The sequence below is a fragment of the Lathamus discolor genome, chromosome 1 (assembly GCF_037157495.1).
Source record: "Lathamus discolor isolate bLatDis1 chromosome 1, bLatDis1.hap1, whole genome shotgun sequence".
Classification (NCBI taxonomy): domain Eukaryota; kingdom Metazoa; phylum Chordata; class Aves; order Psittaciformes; family Psittacidae; genus Lathamus; species Lathamus discolor.
This window is the reverse complement of record NC_088884.1, coordinates 31208314-31227748: the sequence shown is the minus strand read 5'-3', so window position 1 is coordinate 31227748 and position 19435 is coordinate 31208314. Positions and strand designations below refer to the sequence as shown.

The 19435-nt window shown below is 38.6% G+C and overlaps 1 protein-coding gene across 3 annotated transcripts in view; it reads right to left on the bottom strand.

Moving 5' to 3' along the window:
* The window catches only part of RSBN1L (round spermatid basic protein 1 like), a 57172-nt gene that overhangs the window by 12878 nt on the left and 24859 nt on the right, over positions 1-19435 (bottom strand). For 2 of the 3 annotated variants that reach the window (XM_065666850.1, XM_065666860.1), the window contains exons 3-5: positions 12898-13541; positions 686-823; positions 346-488 (exon numbers count right to left, since the gene is read on the bottom strand). In XM_065666850.1, coding sequence (XP_065522922.1) covers positions 346-488; positions 686-823; positions 12898-13541 — 925 coding nt within the window. The remainder of the gene's footprint in view (positions 1-345; positions 489-685; positions 824-12897; positions 13542-19435) is intronic. The other variant, XM_065666868.1, reaches the window with a different exon arrangement.

The following is a 19435-nucleotide window of genomic DNA, read 5'->3' as shown; positions in this document are numbered from 1 at the left end:
GTCCCTTGAGGTCTTTAAACATCCACTCACATTTAAGAACAGGGGTATTAATTGCAGTCTCGTGGCATACATCAGTAGTTGTATGCCTGTTCATATTTCCCTGCAGTTTTCTCCTGAAATTCCTACTGGAGCTCCAAAAAGGACCAGATTTGGCTAAACAGTAAACAATTTTTAAAAAAATCACATCCTTACAAAACAAAGCAACTTGAAAGTATATTTTAAGATGACAATTTATAGAAATTCATACTAAGATATAGTATCAACCAGTAAAAGGATTTGGATAAAATGGATTTATAGAGAAAGAACACTGACCAGACATTTATCAAGCAAAATCATTCAACATACCTCTTCCTTTTGAAAGGTGACTTTGGCATGTCAGCCACAGGGATCATCTGCTCTCCTGGACGTACCCACATAATGGGACCATCATCACTGTCTTTACGACTCTCTAATTTTAAGCTAGAAAGTGTTCCCCATGGCAGTGTACACTAATGGGAAATACAAGCCACAATTTTCAAGTGAGTTACTTTAAAAACTTTTTTAAAGCAGCCTTTACCTGTCACAACTAAACCATTTATTACACCACTTAATTACCTAAGCAAGTATTATGTACTCTCACTTTATTGTAACAGTACTAGACAGTATATTGTCCCCCTTCTCCCAACCCATTCCCTTCTGTTCTTACTTTTAAGAAGGGTGATTCTTCCAACATATCAAGGAATTCAGGGAAGTAATCCCCCACTTCCTCATCAACTGCTCCAACCAGGCTGATCTGTCTCATTGGGCCAGCTCTATACGTACCATGAGAGTATGTTCTTTTTACCTACAAGTAGAATATGACAGCAAAAGTTATACCGAGTCCAAGGCTCAAAGTCTACATTCAATAAACACCTTTAATCTCTATGCTTATGCTTTTTGATCAATATGAGTCCTACAGTCTTCAGTATACTTAAGATTACGAAGTCAATCACTATGAACTCATTATCAAAGACAGAAGTTCTTAAAGATATATGAAACTTGTATTTTATTTATTTTAAAGGCTGAAGATACGGTTAACTACTTATTGCCTTTCAAGAAAATATCATTCCAAAGTAGTAACTGTGAAAAGCTATTAAAGTATGTTCTGCTCAGTAACTAGTAAATAAGGATTCTTACCTGGATTACTCAAGTCTAGCTGAATTTTTACCTTTTTCCTGTAACAGTTAGGCAGGACCCTAAGTATACTTTTTAAATACCTTAAGTATACTTAATACTTAAGTATTTCCTCTGCTAATAATCCTCTCCAGTATGGCCTCTATGTGAGCACATAAACTAGAGCTACTAATAATCACAGTGAAGACAAGGCTCATAAAGAGTTAGCAAAGGAAGAGAGAGAAGGGTAACTATTCCTTCTTTTGTTCTGCTGTGTTAACATGTCTTGTGCTCCCTTAAAGTTTTAAGGGCTGTAACATGCACCTTTCATGAAAAATCTTTACTTTGAACCTGAACAGAAACACATTTACAAGGCTTTTTTCAATAATCTGATCTGTCATGTTACATCTACAAAATACTTAAGCATGAGACTGATGAGAATCACTTCCCCTTAAGCTCCCAATCTCCTGTTTAGCAGGCTGAAAGACAGTGCTATTAATAGATGAAATATGACTTGATCAGAGGGAAGAGCAGATGGATTGCTGCACAACCAAGTAAGGCTCTCACATTGCACCTCTATATGTTCTGCATCCAAAGCATGAAAATTTAAAAAGGAGCAAGGAAAGCCGTTAATGCAGTACTGCTTACCTATGGCCCTCCTGCAAACAGGCCACTAAAAGTCCTATTAATTATGGCAGTGTAGAGGAGAATTAGCAGCAGTTCCTGAAAACAGGACTAAATCATACAACATGGAACAACAGCATGCCCTTTGGAGAAACTAAACTGATGTAACCAAACGCATTCCAGAGATAGAGAGCCAAATCATCTTCTTCAGATCACCTCATCATACACACCCAGGAAATGCAGGACAATTTACAAGATGTCTGAGCTTGTAGCTTGTATGGCTTGAACAAGCCATACTGAAAAGAGCAATACTGCTAGACAGTAGTATTCACCTATGCCCCAAACCCTTAGTCATACATTCCTGTAACTTTTTCACACAGCCAGTCAGCGATTTTGTGATAAAGCACCAGAAAACGTGAATTTCTCCTGAACTTGCATCAGCTCAGCCCTCAGCTGTATGTGGCACAAAGCATCGGGAGCTCACCTAAAGCACTGGGACAAGGAAGGGACACTCATTTGTCACTAATGGCTTACTGGATAGACCAATTCTAAAGCACTCTAAAACCACTTTCTGAAGGTACAGATAGTCATAAATCTGTTACTCACTGTTTATTGATAAACCTAATGTGCAAAAGGATGTTTCTTCCACTGGCATAAGTAGCTTAGTATTCCACCATAGCAGACCAAGATATTAAGCTGCTGTTTTCATCCACACCCAATTAAAGGGAATGATTTTTCTGCCTTTTTTCTTGCTTCCTTCTGCTACCACTACCATTATCCCAAGTAACAAGTAATAGGACAAGAGGAAATGGCCTCAAGTTGCACCAGGGGAAGCTTAGACTGGATATTAGGAAAAATTTCTTCACCACAAGGGTTGTCAAGCATTGGAACAGGCTGCCCAGGGAAGTGGCTGAGTCACCATTCCCAGAGGTATTTAAAAGATGTGTAGATGGGCTCAGGGACATGGTTTAGGACTTGGCAGTGCTGGGTTAATGGTTGGACTCAATGGCCCTAAAGGTCTTTTCCAACCTAAACAATTCTATGATTCACACAGCATATGACAAACTAGTTATGGAAGTACTACAACTGAAAACTCTACAACTTCCCTCAAAAATAGTAACTGAAGTGAAGTTAGGAGAGGCTGTGAAGCTTTCAGCTGATCAACTCACCCATCTGGCTTATGTACCACTAGGTTCTGGCAATGAAGCATGAAGTCATAGAAGTGTTGAAGTGCAACATAACCTTTGCTTAAGCTGGATCAATTAAGAAATTGCTTATATAATGCCAAGAAGACCATGTCACTGAAAGTTAAAACAAAGATGAATTCAACTTTTTTAAGCATTATTTGTCCATCCTAATTCACGTCTAGCTCTCCTGACCAATTATGCTCCCCTCATTCACCAGGTAGAGAAGATTCCTTTTCAAGATCCAGCTTGGGAGAGGTAAAATCCCCAAAATAATGCTAAGATAACGTCAAAGTTACAAATGATGAGCAGTTTCTTCTAGGACCATATTCAGAGTTATATCATTCAAGCACACAGAGTGAAATGTTTATGCATTGAACAGCCCTGTGGTGTGTTAGCCCCAGGCAGCAGCTAAGCACCTTACAGGCCCTTGCTCACACATGTCCCTCCAATGATGAGAGGCATGGGAGAGAATGAAAACACGGGGGAAAGTATGGGTCCAGGTAAAGACAATCTAGTGAGTGAAGAAAGAAGGAAAGTAAAGTGGAAAAACCACCAAGTGGTGTTTTTCATGACTCGTTACCTCCCACAAGCAGATCGATGCTCAGGCAGTCTCTGAGCAAACGCTACCTCCCACAGTAGCACCCTCCCTGGCCCACTAGACTCAGGTCAGGGGTTGCCATTTAAATGACTCTACCTTGGATTAGGCTAAATTGGGAAAACATATTTTAAAAAGCTCATTCTTAGAGGGAATTTTCCTTCAGTCTAAAAAGAGACTGTTACTAAGCAATGCAAAAACACCAAAAACCTTCCACTGATCTTTGACCAACAACAAAAGTAAAATCAATCCTCTTAAAGACACCAACTATACATAATCTGTGGCATATTAGATAACAGCAACATTTTCCTTTCCATTTAGTGTCAGTATCCTTTGGCTGGTTTCGTCACAGGAAGAGAAAAAGATTTTTCTGTGTTATTTCTAAATTCACAAAACCAGTGCTGATATACTAACCCCAGTACTTTTTCATTGAATTCCATATGTTAAACTGTGCACTGACCTCAAATGAAATGTTATACACCTTTAAAAAGGTAGTCTTCCTCAATGTAATTTTACAGATTACAGTGTGACTATGTTTTTAGAATGTTAAAAAGTTGCTCAAATAAATAGCTGGATGTCATGGTTTAGCAATCTAAATTCAGAATAAAAGAAGTTGACTGTGTGATGTACTGTAGGTTACCCTGCTCTTGCAGGGGGGTTGGACTAGATGATCTTTTGAGGTCCCTTCCAACCCTTGGGATTCTGTGATTCTGTGATAAGAGACACCATCCCTGGAAGTGTTCAAAACACGTGTAGATGAGGCCCATAGTGACATGGTTTAGTGGTCGACTCAGCAGTCCTGGGGTAAAGGTTGGACTTGATGATCTTAAAGGTCAGACTTGATGAGCTTAAAAGGTCTTTTCCAACCTATTTGACTCTAGGATTCTATGAATCAATGGCATGCAGTTCTTCTAGCACGTGGTCAACATGACTGAATCAATACACATACACAAAAAAGGTTACCAATTAAATGCAGTATCATACAATGGACAGGTAAACAGAAACATGTAACTGAATAAATACAACATAGCCTAACTTCTTTCTTCTTGTGTAGCTTAAATTTGAAGTATGTCACCTAAAAACACACAAAAAGAGACTATGTCTTCTCTTGATAATTATCTCATTCTGTGACTAGTATGGCATCAACTGATTTTCAAGTGTAACTTGCTCATTTTAAGTAAGGAGTTCTAAAAATCAAGTATTTTTGCATTAACATCTTAATGTCCAAAAGAATCTGAAGACTAAATCTGAATATATATATATATTTTATATATATATATATAAAAATACTGACAACAACATATTTGAGTATTATCATCTTACAAGTAGGCAACATTTTAGACACTGTGTTATGGATGTTTCCATTTGCTGTTTGAAAAAAAAGCATAAACTGGAAGGAACAGCCCAGAGAAACTAAACATTTACAGAGATTAATTTAAAATACATAAACTGAAGCAAGACACAACTGAATTCCTATTTTTAACATAATGGGGGGTGTTGGTTGAAGTACCAGCATTTTCCTGAGAGAATTTTAAGTGTTTAAATTCTTTCAGTTTTTCAGCTTTAAAAGCAGGAAAAAGCAGTTCTGATCGAAAAATAAACTGAACCCAAAATAATTTCAAGAAACCCTTAAAGAAAGCCCCACCAAAGACCAACAAAAACATTTAATCACCATAAAAATATGCTGGGAGATGAGCAGGAATAGTGGGTTTCCATCTCACTACACAAGTGCACAAAGGCACATTTGCAGTGCACTTAAATATTTGTATCTTGGACTGGAAATATCCATCTCACATTCACTGTTATTCCTCTAAACCTGTGATCTGGAACGCTACATCATGAAGAGGTAAGGCAGCATTCCTTCTTATTTGGCATATTCTCATGAAGTGCCCAAATGTTTTCTGTTCCTTGCCAACTCTTTTCAAATCCTTAAATATGCTTGTGTGTGTTTTGAGTTCCAAACAGGAAGCAATACTGAAGCATCAACATCTCATATTGATGAACATCAACGATTCATGTCAACTGAACACATACTCATCAAAATTGCTCTGAGTTTCAAGTACTTGCAAACCTACCTTTGCTTTTAAAACATATGTACTTCATACTACTTTCTTTCCCTCACTGTTTTCAAGTCAGGGTTTTGGTGGCAAAATAAGACGCCTTGACAGTTCCAACATTACTCAGAGGTGATCCACAATCACTGAAGTTTTCATTTCAACAAATACACCATTTTCCAATTGGAACTTTCTGGAAATGCAATTTCAAGATTTTTACTATAGTATAGTTCCACCAGTGTCTTTTTACTACTGTAGTTCGTTTATCACTTCACATGTTTCACCTTGCAACTGAAATCCTCAAATAATATGATGGATGGACAGACATTACCTACTATTCTGAATTTTGGTGACACAAAACCAGTGCGGTGTAACCAGAAGTAAAAATAAATAAATTAAGAATAGCATCAATCCGATATCTTCATGAAAAAAATGATCTTGTGAAAGCAAAGTAGCTATTATGCTTTTGTAACTCAGGCAGATCTGTGACACGGTTCAGCCTCGGATCCTCTCCAAGCTGCCAGTACAAACCTCTAGGATCTTGTTAAGGTTTGGGTTTTTGCTAATATAAATGCATGATCAGAGAAAGCAACATACAACTGTAATTCCATATTTATTGGCTGAACCTGTCAAGAAGCACTCTAGAAAGGTAACTACTGCCGAAGTGGAAAATAAATGAGCATGTACTGCAGATTTCTAATGCTATTCCCTGTGGACTGAATCTTTGTACAATCGTATTCAACAGGGGAGTACTTTTTTTGCTCGGAAAACAATAGGCTGCCATCATCTATCATAAAAGTCCCTACACATAATCTTGCACATTATTTGATTACAAAAATAACAACAGGGCAATATATAAGCTTTAACAGAGCTCATATTCCATTTTTCATCCTCCAGAAGGAAAAAGAATGAAAGGAAGCTCTACATTGGGAAACTTGCATAAAAGGAAAGCTGCTAAAAAATATTAAAGCTTTTAATAACTACCCAAACATTCAAAAAGCTTAAAAGGAGTGAATTCTATTAAAAGCAAAGTTCTGCTGAAAAGCTATTGAAACATAACAGAAGAGATACACAGTTCCAAAGAATTCATTCCAGAACACAGGAAAATAACACAATATAAGGAAATGGACACTGGACAAATCTTCAATGATAAGAAAATGAAACACCAACTATTTCAGATTTTCTTGAAAGAAAAATATTTTCAGCAATTTCCCCACAAATACAAGAACAACAAATACTTTGAAGCAGGATTTCACAAATTAGGAAAAGAGAAAACAGGAAAAAACTCTCTAAAAAGATAAGCTTTTAAGAGCTAAACAAGAAGAACAGCAAAGAGAAGATAGTATTAAAAGGCACTAAGACAAGACTGGAATGAAAAGCTGTGTCCAGAACTTTAACAAGTGAGAACAACTGCTCATCTTAAAGTCGCAACACGAACATGAACTATCATTACCAATGCATTTCTTCCCCTAAAACACTTACATTATTCCACATACTGATATCAGAACTAACAAGATCTTTGGTAAAGGACAGAGGATCTGAATATACAGGATACAATTCAATGTGAATAAAGACAATTATACTCACGTATCTATAATTACCTGCACAAACATGAAAAGAGGAATGACTCACTTAGAAGGGAGCTGCTGCTACAGCAGGTCACAAACTGCTCCTTAAAAGCCAGGAATATGCAACAAAGAGCAGTAATTTGCAAGACACCTGAAGCAATCTTCTTCTACTCCTTGACAATACACAGACAGACACTGCCCATTTTCAGTACCCTATTTTAAGAAAAAGAATGACTGAAGACAGCATAATGGGAGAGCAGGAAGGACAGGACCAATAAAGGTAACACATGTAATGGCAGATTGAAGGAACTGAAATTACTTAATCTACTGGGGGGGTTTTGAAAAGAAGGAGCTGTTGAGCAATCTTCAAGTACAGAAAACAGTGAAAGAAAACCATAAACTGTCCCCCTTGTCCACTAAAGATCAGAACAAAAGTTCTGGCAGAAGGATTAAGACACACAAGAAAACATTAAGATTTTTCTGTAGATTTCTTTGGAAAGTGTGGAATTGCCTAGAGATCTCCAGCAAACACATCAGATAAGCACTTGTCAGGTACAGCTTAAAAATAGTCGATCTTGTCTTGAAGCACAGGAATTGTTGGATATTCCTCAGATTTTACTTCCCCTGTACTAAGGAATTGCCTCTGGGACAATACTGAAGCACAGTAAAAATCAATCCACTAAGCACTGTTATGCTTAAACATAAAGTGTGTACTTTTGGGGTTTCAGCAAAACAAGAAAAATCTACATTTGCCTAGCCTGGGGACACAGTAATGGGTTCAAAATATTCAAGGCATTTGCCTCAGTAGCACTACATAGCTTAACTGAAGTGATGTAAGCTGCAAGTAGGTGGCAAAAGCCGATTACTTATGTTCTTTGAAAACCTCTAAAAGTCCTGGCAAGTAACATTCATAGCTACCAGATAACTGATGCACTTGTTGCCATCTACACAAGTGACGGAACCCAGGGATGTATTTATAGCAGACAGTTTTCCACTGCCCAAAAGAGTGACTTACTTAAACACACATACAAGCTAGGACATGAAAATCTCCACTATTATTCTCCCCGCCAAAATTAAAAGCTAATTCTAATGAAAGAACCAGTTCCGTCACAAACTCTTCTCTCCTGTGTCTGCTGAACTATTCTCACAAGCTTCTGCTCACTTCTCATCTCCTAACAACTGTAACGATATGACTTCTATCTGGCATAAGCATATTGGGAAGGAAGCTGAGGCAAGTTAATTTTCAACGCTACAGTTGTGAAACTGAGTAGATTACTTGAGAGATGCAGACTTCCCAGGGTAGACTTAGGAGGACTCCCAACAGTTCAGATCTCACCAACAGATTTACTGTGGAATCTGCCTCTTACGATAGAACTCAGTGACTTGAAAATATGCATTACTTAAATCCAAAAAAACTCATCTGCCGCAAAACAGGAGGCGGAGGATTATGCAGTAATATTGAGAAATAAAAATGCTGATAAAATACTCCGTAATACTTTCCATTTCAGGCTTAGCTCATCCCTCCTTTTTTTCTGGGTTGTTTTTTTTTGTTGTTGTTGTTGTTGTTGTTGTTCTATTGTTTTGTTTGTTGTTGTTGGGGGCTTTTTTTCACATTTTTAGATCTTTTTAAATACTTCCATCATAGAATCATAGAATCACAGAATAGTTAGGGTTGGAAAGAACCTTAAGATCATCTAGTTCCAACCCTCTGCCATGGGCAGGGACACCTCACACTAAACCATCCCACCCAACCTGGCCTTGAACACTGCCAGGGATGGAGCATTCACTACCTCCCTGGGCAACCCATTCCAGTGCCTCACCACCCTCACAGTAAAGAACTTCCTCCTTATATCCAATCTAAACTTCCCCTGTTTAAGTTTTAACCCATTACCCCTTGTCCTATCACTACAGTCCCTGACGAAGAGTCCCTCCCCAGCATCCCTATAGGCCCCCTTCAGATACTGGAAGGCTGCTATTAGGTCCCCACACAGCCTTCTCTTCTCCAGGCTGAACAGCCCCAACTTCCTCAGCCTATCTTCATACAGGAGGTGCTCCAGTCCCTTGATCATCCTCGTGGCCCTCCTCTGGACTTGTTCCAACAGTTCCATGTCCTTTTTATGTTGAGGACACCAAAACTGCACACAATACTCTAGGTGAGGTCTCACGAGAGCAGAGTAGAGGGGCAGGATCACCTCCTTCAACCTGCTGGTCATGCTCCTTTTGATGCAGCCCAGGATACAGTTGGCTTTCTGGGCTGCGAACACATGCTGCCAGCATCATCATAGCTCCATCATAGAAGGCCACCAAATTGGTCAGGCAGGATTTCCCCTTAGTGAAGCCATACTGGCTGTCACCAAGCACCTTGTTGTTTTTCATGTGCCTTAGCATGCCTTCCAGGAGAATGTGCTCCAAGATTCTGCCAGTCACAGAGGTGAGACTGACTGGTCTGTAATTCCCTGGGTCTTCCATTTTTCCCTTCTTGAAAATGGGGGTTATATTTCCCTTTTTCCAGTCACTGCGAACCTGACCTGACTGCCACAACTTTTCAAATATGATGGCCAGTGGCTTAGCAACTTCATTTGCCAGCTCCTTCAGGACCCGCGAATGGATTTCGTCAGGTCCCATGGACTTGTGTACGTTCAGGTTCTTGAGATGGTCTTGAACCAGATCTTCTCCTACAGTGGGCCTAGGGTCTTCATTCACACAGTCCCTGCGTCTGCCTTCCAAGACCTAGTAGTGTGGTGAGAGCCTTTGCCAGTGAAGGCTAAGGCAAAGAAGTCATTAAGAACCTCAGCCTTCTCCAAGTCCAGGGTAGCCAGGTCTCCTGATAGCTTCTGGAGAGGGCCCACCTTGTCCCTAGTCTGTCTTCTGTTTGCAATGTACCTATAGAATACCTTCCTGTTATCTTTAACATCCCTAACCGAGTTTAATTCTAACTGGGCCTTAGCTTTGCTAACCTGTTCCCTAGCTTCCCAGGCAACATCCCTGTATCATCCCTGTAGTCAGACTGATTACATGTGCTACAGCGAGTTCTCAAAATCAAGTGAAGAACCTCATGTACTCAAATGAGCCTCATTACAGTTGTTTCAGTTAAAATTAGCAAAGCAATGCCCAGGTTTCCTAAGGTGAAGCAAGGCTGAGACAGGTACTCAAAGCAGACTTGATAAAACTAAGTTTCAGACTTGTGCTAGTTTGGGAAAAAAAGTACATGTTTTCCAACGTACTCAGACATGGGAAAACAACTCCCCTCTCAACTGAGAATGTATAACAACTGCTAGACATTGCTCAGGCACCTCAGGACAACAGGGAACACAGCAGCACAGAGCTTCTGTAATATGGAAAACTACCTTTAACATTTCGCTCAAATACACTGCAACAGCACAATGGAATCCCTTTAAAAGATTCACAAAGAACTCAATGAGACAGAAGAACATTATCGATCTGCATAAAACATAACAAGTTATACAATAGTAGCTTTTTATAAAGAAGGAAGATGCAAAAAACTAGAAAGAAGAAACCAACCCTAATGAATTTGAACTAATGAATTTTGAATTTACACACACACAAATACAGCTGAAGGTTAAAACCACAAAATCCACAACTTTCAGATTCAAAAAGATGTCAGATTCATAGCCCTGGAGGATGAGAACTCTGACACAGTATCACTATGACTACTAGATTCTCATACTCCCTCCTAAACATTTTGACACTGGCCTCTGTCACAAAGGAGAATACTAAGCTAACAGAACCTTTCAACTGTAGTGGACTACCTGAGCAAGACAAAATAAGCAGCCAAAATATCTGACATAATAAAGAAAAATAGGATCAATAGCTAGGCAACAAAGGTACGGACTTCTATATTCCAGGAAACAGCAATGCTGCACAGAAGACAATATGAGTAAGTCTGGTGTACGCCTCTATACACTATTTATACACACTACACCCTTTATGTTAGCAGAATACAAGGAGCCAAGCATCTTCTGTCAACCAACCAAACTGACAAGGGATAAAAAGCTATGAAAACTAACTGAAAAACTGAGAGAAAACAAAGGAAAAGAAGATATCAGAACTAAACCTCAAGCCAAGTAAAGTACAGGTTAGAAGGCAGAGTATGAAGTTGACCAGTTGAATGCTCTAACAACACATTTGACTTCTTTAACCTACTATATTCTCTCTGTTCCTCCTTTACTTACAGAAAAATACGAAATTATGACCTCAATCCCAATGACCACAGGACTGATTTAACTACAGATACTGATGATACCACTGTAATATCAAGTTAATCCATCCATTCAGGAAAATAATTCCATTATTATTCATAAAAATAAAATTTGGGCATTTTTAAACTATTTCTTTCGGGCAGATACTAGCAGTTAGTTATGCTTACATTACTGTTGCCCAACAGGCTGGACTTACAAGGACATATCCAGCTTTTTTCTGTATAAAATGACCTAAGAGCTGTTCTGAGCAACTGCCTATATTATGTTTTGTGATTTTTTTTCTATTAAAGTAACAATTCAGTTTATATACTTAAAAAAAAAAAAAAAAAAAGCAATCAATATATTTCATGGACTATTCACATTCCACAGCAGTGGACATTTTCTTAAACAGCTCTGCAAAAGTCCTAATGCAGCAATATTTCAGTTCTGCATAACACAACCGAAATCTGTCAATAAATTCAATAGTGTTCCAAGCAAATATCTGTGTTGCCAAGGAAAAAAAAAAAATCCCATGTTTTTCATTAAAAAGATGACAGCATAACTTAATTTGAATCCTTCATAATTGTCTAAAAAGCGAAGACTAACATAGTTTAAAGGTGTTCCACATAATATCCAAATTCGCAAACAGAGAGTGAAACAGGCAATGGCGAGCTAAAGTTGATATAATGAAAGGCAGGGTTGAGTTTCTTCATAAGATTGTTGCAGAATACCTGTATGGGCTTTACATAACACCATCACCACAGTGGCAACCTAAAAGTTAGAATTCTTTTTTCCCAAAACTTAAAAGACCTGAAATATATGTAATTTATGTGCGACGGTAATGTATCTTCTACAGTAAGTTAATAAATAGCAGAGGCGATGTTTAATCAGTCGCTGTTGCTAAGGGAGTATACAGTCATTTCTCTCCAGAAAATCATTTAAAAATTAAAAATTAATAAGCAAAAAGAGATTCAAAAGCTGCCATTTGGATACATAACTTCTAAGAGACTACAACTGAAGAATACAATGCAAAGGGCTAAGTATCAAATTAGCAGCAACATCAACCACCATTAAGTTCTCCTTTGAGGATGGATTTAGAAACTTCACACTACAAATGCAACTAATTAACTATGCCCTACAAAGGTTTTATGTACAACATTGTTCTAATGTATTCAAGCATTCCAGTTTTCTGAAGAAGCTCATGAACTACAGCTTGGGACACCCAGAGAGCTGCAGCTAAATCATTTTAACCCTCTAAAACTCACAGTTAAGCTTCAGCTACAAAAACAAATCCAAAGAAACCTACACACAAACATGCATGCAAACACTTCCCCTATAAAGCCCAACTTTATGTCTCCTTTAACAGGCTCCTCATCTTTAATACTGCAGAACTAACGTGTTACTTAAAGAATTCCCTTGTTTCTTGTCTTCCGTCATCCACACAGCACAGCTAATAGCAACTGTATTCTAATAAAAAACCATTCACAGTTGTTTGAAACCATTATATGACTTTAGAAAGTAAAATGCATAACCTCTTACCTGAGCATGAAAATTTGACATAGTCGTTGTCTCTATATCTTTCTTTCCCAAAATCTCCATTTTCACTGGTGAATTGGGAAAATTAAACGAAAAGTAGTCTAAAAAGTCAGGTAAATAAGTAGCTGCCCCATGAACAATACCCATTACATAGTAAGCTGCACAGTTTTCATTTTCACTAAAAACCAGACCCACAAACTCTTCTGCAAATCTCTCCATCTCCACAGGAGACAAGTGGGAGAGTTCATTACTGTAGGCATGGATAACTGATGCACCTCCGTTAGGCTGGTGCTCAATATGAATCAGCTGTTTGAACTCCAATGTGTCCAACCTTTTGAGTTTATTTTGAACCCGTGGCTCCTTTAACGAGACAAATGGAAACTCACTGTTCTCTGGTATCTTGGACTCACAGTCCTTCTTGGGATCCATATTTTTCCCATTGAAATCCTTAAGATGATCATCTGTGATGCCTTTGGCTTCCTGATCCTCAATATCAGAAACCAATCCTGAGCAGATGGTCTGAATAGATTTGCTGTACATTTTTGGACGCTTCCTCTTCTCATTCTCTTTATGTTTCTTTTTCTTTTTCTTCTTAACTTTTTTAATCTGTAGCTCTTCCGCATTGGTTTTTGGTTTCTCCTTCCCACCTGTTGAGAGGAAGAAAAGTTCTCTTAACCACCTTAGTATACAAAATACGTATTTAAAGATGGGGATCTGAAGTCATCAAAACCCTCACAGTGGCACACAAAGACCTGAGTACTGAGAATCACGTGTATCGTACTAAAAATGAGTAGTGAGAGACACCTGCCATGTTCACAAAGTTTCCCAGGGCTGCTTTCATGACAAGTCACAACCCTTACTCATACCTTTTAACTGCTCATCAGCAATTACTACACCAGAAAGTTCAGACATTGTGTGACAGCTGTCAAAAGGGGTTTAGGAACAGTCAATGAATATCAGCCATCATCAGCCAGCTGTTCACAAGATGCTACTGCCAGAACCTACCTTGTCAGATGGCTTTATATGGTGATTCTTCCAGAACTAAACAAACTAATGAAATACAACTGGAAATATCTGAAACCTGACCCATGCTTCTCAAAAAAAAAAAACCACCCCAAAAACAACAAATAAGACACAAAAAACCCCCATCACAACCAACCACCAAAACCTCACCAAACAGACTAGCTTCAAGTTTATATAATATGCAAGCTGAACTGAAAACAAACTGTAATGGCCTAAAGCAAAAAACTATTCATTTGGGGATAATATGTTCAAGGGATTCCTAAGGTAAAGCATTCTCTCTTGTTGTAAAGCACATTCCTTCAAGTGCTTTTGGGGTGTATTTGCAAGTATAATAAAGGCAGTAGGGAAAGAGACTTCTGTCTCTACACTGCCCTAACATCTAACCAGTTGAAATAATTTCCCAATTTGATAAATAACTGGGCACATTACAGCACAAAATTATATTCACAACAAGCAACTCAAGATCAGCAGGTTCAGCCACAGGAGTTAAATTAGCAAATCTCTACTACTATCCTGTAATGGACTATTTTCAGCTTCCAATCCTCAGCTCAAGTAATTCACACGAGTCCTTAAAACAGTCACAACTGTGGTGCATGGAATAACACATTCTTGCTGATAATTAAGAGGTTTGGATACGGAAGTTACAGACACTAAAAAGCAGAACAAGCAATCCCAGAGACACTGCCTCTGAGCCTCTTGAGATTTCTGACAGTAGCTACGTATCTCTGGGATTTCTGAAGTGGGACAGGCAACCTAGTTATCTCTCCAGCTTCTATTTTCTCCTCTTGTAAGGGCAAAGAAGTGCCCTGAGGCCACTTACTTCTTACTTAGGCCAAACAAGGAAGTGGGCTCTAGGATTTCTTAAACTAATCCAAGCAATTAAGAGCTACAAAGACTCCCTTCACTCTAAATCAGATTGAACATAGCATACTCTGTAAGCACAATTTCACTTCTAACTAACCAAGTCTGACTGGTTAGTCAGAAACGTGTCCTTTCACTAGGCTAAATTAATGTAAAACCAGTGTGGGACTGCAACAGGACTGCTTCATCTGGTAGACGGAATATTTGTTTCTTCTTTGTTAACATCTACCTTCTGCCACAAGTGTCTGTAAATCTAGTGGGCACAGAAAGTGCAGAAAGAGCAGCAATACGTGTACAAGCAAACTACCTCAACCTTAGAGAAGTCCTGAAAATAGTCCATTGAGGGTGCCAGGATCCTGGAGTGAAATGTCATCACCTGACAAAAATCACCTGCTGCTCACATTCTGGGTATTGCACCAGTTCCACGCAGTTTATAACAGTGAGAAGTTCCATATTAAAGGCTTAGAAATCTCAACCCAAACTTCAAAATACAAACTACAGAATAGACAATCTTTTCCCTCCTCCTGATCTCAGGAATACACAACTTTAAAGCATCTAAGAGTCTGCAGGTATTTCAAAATCTTAAAAATGCCTTAACATTTTAAAATTGTTTCATTCTAAATATGAAAATTCTTTGCTATACTGATGGATATCACTGTCAGCATTTCGAGGTTATTAGCTTGAATATAGAAAACATGGAATTAAAGCACTGAATGCTGCAGCAAGGTGAGGAAGGGGAAAGCAGGGGCCACTTGTCAACCCATTTGAACTCAAATGGAGCTCAGATTTTTGTATAGACCAATCACCCAGATGTGGGACCTCATGCATGGCAGGGAAAGGATGCAAATTTGTATTCACTGAGTTACAATCATCAGTAATGAAAGCTGTACTTGCAACAAGTACAACTTGTAAGTTTAGAGCAAAAAGCTATTTGCTAGAGTAAGAGCCAAACTGCTCTCTCATACTTCAGTATGTCTATCACAAGATTATCTGGTTTCCCCTTTCAATCTATCCTATTCCCTGCCTTTGATTGTATCTTCCAACAAGTTTTATTGACTAACAATCAACTCCATTCAGCTGGTTTGTAGTTTTGTAACCTTCAAAGTGTTTGGGGTTTTGTGTTTTGGTTTGTTTCTTGCATAGCTGCATCTGTGAAATACATTAAATGATGGATTAAAAAAACAGCCACCACATTATTACAGGGGGAGCTGAATGAAGCTGATTGTTAGTAAAAAGTTATCAATGTCAAATAGGCAGAATATAAATCAATGTCAAAAGATACAAAAATCACATAAATGTATCCAGAAAAGTTTGCACTCAAAACCTGTTGTAAAAACATGTTTTAGTTAACTTGGTATACACCTACGTAAGTACTCAAAACCTTCTGAGGAGGAATTACACCAAGACATCTTTGAAGTGAAGAACATTTATCACTCTCTGTGTGTGTTTTCACACCATCTCCACGAAACCTTCAGAACGGAAAAAAAAACCCTCTTAACTACAGCATAAAGATAATTCTTTTTATGGTATCCAACACAGTCCTCCTTCCAGCTTGAAACTTTCTGTTCAGCTTTATAGACAAATATTTTAATAATATAGACTGCTTTGACTTCTGATCACAGGCTACGAGGGTTATGCCATCTACACATACATCAAGTCCTAAGGTTCATCAGTACACACTTTCCCAAATCATAAGAAGTTGCAAAAATGGTGCACGCAACTTGGAGCCAAGTAAATATTTGCTAGCAGCCTCTCATCTCTGAACACAACTTTTTTCTCTTCCACAGACCTTTTTGGATCTCTGTACTGGATGGAATTGAGGCCATTTTTAATTCTGTAACACCTGGAAACCAAGAGAACAACAATCACCAAAGGAACAAAAGGCTCTGTAACAAAAAAACACCAGAAGATCTATGATGAGAAGCACCAGAGCGCCCTGAACTGCTACTTGCAACTGGGAAGAGAGTTAGAAAAATCCAAACGGGAAGTGTCTGAGCAGAAATAGAAAGATAACGGTCTTCAGAAACTGACTAGCTGTTTTGAGCTTTTCTCAAATTCACACATGCTTATGCTACTGCACACAAAAGACAAATTCCATCAAGAACTCTACTTCATTTTCATACTGGCAGCAAATTATGTACTTAGGAAAAAGTATTTTTAGATGCTTTGGACACTGTATTTCATAGAGAAAATGGTATTTATGTTATTATATTAAATTAAATACTGAAAGACTGGAAAAAACTATAAATTTGTAATTATTTGTTCAGCCTTCAAATGTGGATAGATGATACAGCTCAGCAAACTTAAGAGCTCACAGCCACAGACGGGTAGAGTCCAATTTCCCACTCCCCTCTGCCACTATGCCTAGCACACAGGCCTGCCCCACTTCTGCTACAGACTGATGCTCCTCTGACTGCACAGAAAATTGACTTAATGGCTCAGCAGAAAACCATTCCCTTTGCTGCTAGATTAGTGAGAAGAACTGGTTTATGGATTTGTCAGAGAGGAAACAAGAACCTGGAGATCACAGACTGTAGGCAGTGAGGAACAGCAGAATCCACCCCTCATAAGGTGCAACACACCCCTTGGCCTGCTGAGCTACACTGCCCACACCACCTTCACCATCTACCCTGAGCATGAGCAAGGCTGAAATTTTAAGGGTTAAAAAAAAATCCTCTGGCCACACACAACACTGCCTTAACACATACATGAGACAGGACCAGTTTCCCAGCAATCCTTAATAGTGTGCAAGGCCAGGCTGAAGAGGGCTTTGACCAACCTAGTCTAGTGGAAGGTGTCCCTGCCCGTGGCAAAGGCATGGAACTAGGTGATCTTTTAAGGTCCCTTCCAACCCAAACCATTATGCGATTCTATGATTCTATGAAAGTTTCCTAACCCAAAAGTCTGAACCTTTAAATCTAACATTCAACTTCCATGATTTACCTTTGTAAAGGTAACACTCTAATGTATTTAACTGTAATATGGATCAGACTACCATTTCTTCCCTGTCCTTTATTACAGTGAGTGGGTGATGCTGTGCAGTGCTTCTTCTCAGTCCTATTTTGACATCAACATATGCCCAACTTAAGAATATTTGTGTTCAATTACTTCAGCATAAAGCCAAAGTTTGCCTGAGGAATACAAACACAAAATGGGAAAATAATTTTTAGAATTAGTATTTCTCAGCAAAGCTTGAATGGAATTTCACAGAATGAGGAGGAGGCACATTTCTAGCCCAGGGCTTTTCTGCTCTGCTGAATTTCGAAGATACCTCTGAAGTAGGTGTTTAAAGCTGTTCAGAAGTTGCAAAAATTTCAATGGCAAAAGGAATTACTTGCTGAAATACTGAGATTGCTATCAGCAATGCCCAATGAAGTACTTTCATCTTATTCTTCTTTTCTATTAGCTGCAGAAAGGAGCAGAAATGCAATCATTCAGTTATTTCTCTGCTGCATACATCAAAATACTTTAAAGCAATATGTGCTACTTCTTCCAAAATCAGTAATGCTGCTTTGACACTTGGCTATCAGACAGGGAAGAGCAGCTGCCTTCCATGCCTCCCTAGGGCAGTTAATCAAGTTGCCTCACAGATGAACAGAATTTGGTAAAAATACCAGCAAGCAATCCAAAAGGCTAAATGAAGATCCTAACACTGCAAGACTCAGAAATCCAAACAAGCTCTGTTTTAAGCCAGATTTGGCAGCAGCAATGAAGTACTCAATGGAAGCTAACTTATTTCACCCTTCAGGTAGTTACTATTGAGACATGCCCTCCCAAAACCTTCAAGAGAGGTGTTTCAAAAAGTCCTCACCAGTAATCACAATAAAGGTGTGCATGTACATATATACACATGCAACTGCTGGAATCTAATTTCAGCCAAGACAGTAGCCATTCTGAAGCGCATGGCATCTTGAAACTCAGAACATGCAGAGACTGATTTAGACAAGCACAGCTACCAAAACACAGAGAAACAAAACAAAAAGCTTTTTCCACTGCATGATTCAGAAACATAAAAAGAAATTAGAAGAATGGAAATCTGTGTTCATTCTGTTCATGCATGCCCACACTCAGCAATGACAGAACTACCTCTGAACAACTTCTAACCATCTAGGCCTTACATATCACAAATACTCACACTACTGCATACAGCTACATAATAAGCAGATCTCTTAAGGAAACTCAGTAATGTATTTCTTTGGTGCTACAATATCCCTGTCACTCACAGCACAGGACCTATTACTAAGGATTGAGATTCAAAACTCTTCAAATCTTATGCAAGTAAGCCAATTCTGTTACTACTAGACGATAGGTACCTGTAATTTAAAGTGATACTAGACAGCCTGAACTCTGGTAACTACAGATTCCTTCCAAGTGTGAGTTTTTATGAGAAGAAAACTCAGAAAGTAGCTGAAAGTCTATTTTATGTTGTGCTTTGTCCATGAGATCATCTGATCTGAAATTTCATGTTAGCAGAGGCCACAAAGCTTCTCCTTCAGTTGTTTCAACTAGAGCTGTGTTTCTCAACTTTGAGCTCACAGCCCTCAAAATTATTAGGAAGGATATTTTAAAAGTTAAAAACAAAATATTAATAACACTAAAGTGCTCTTTTCCCACAGTTTTCCAGCTGACAGCTGGTAGCAGTAAGCAACAAACAACT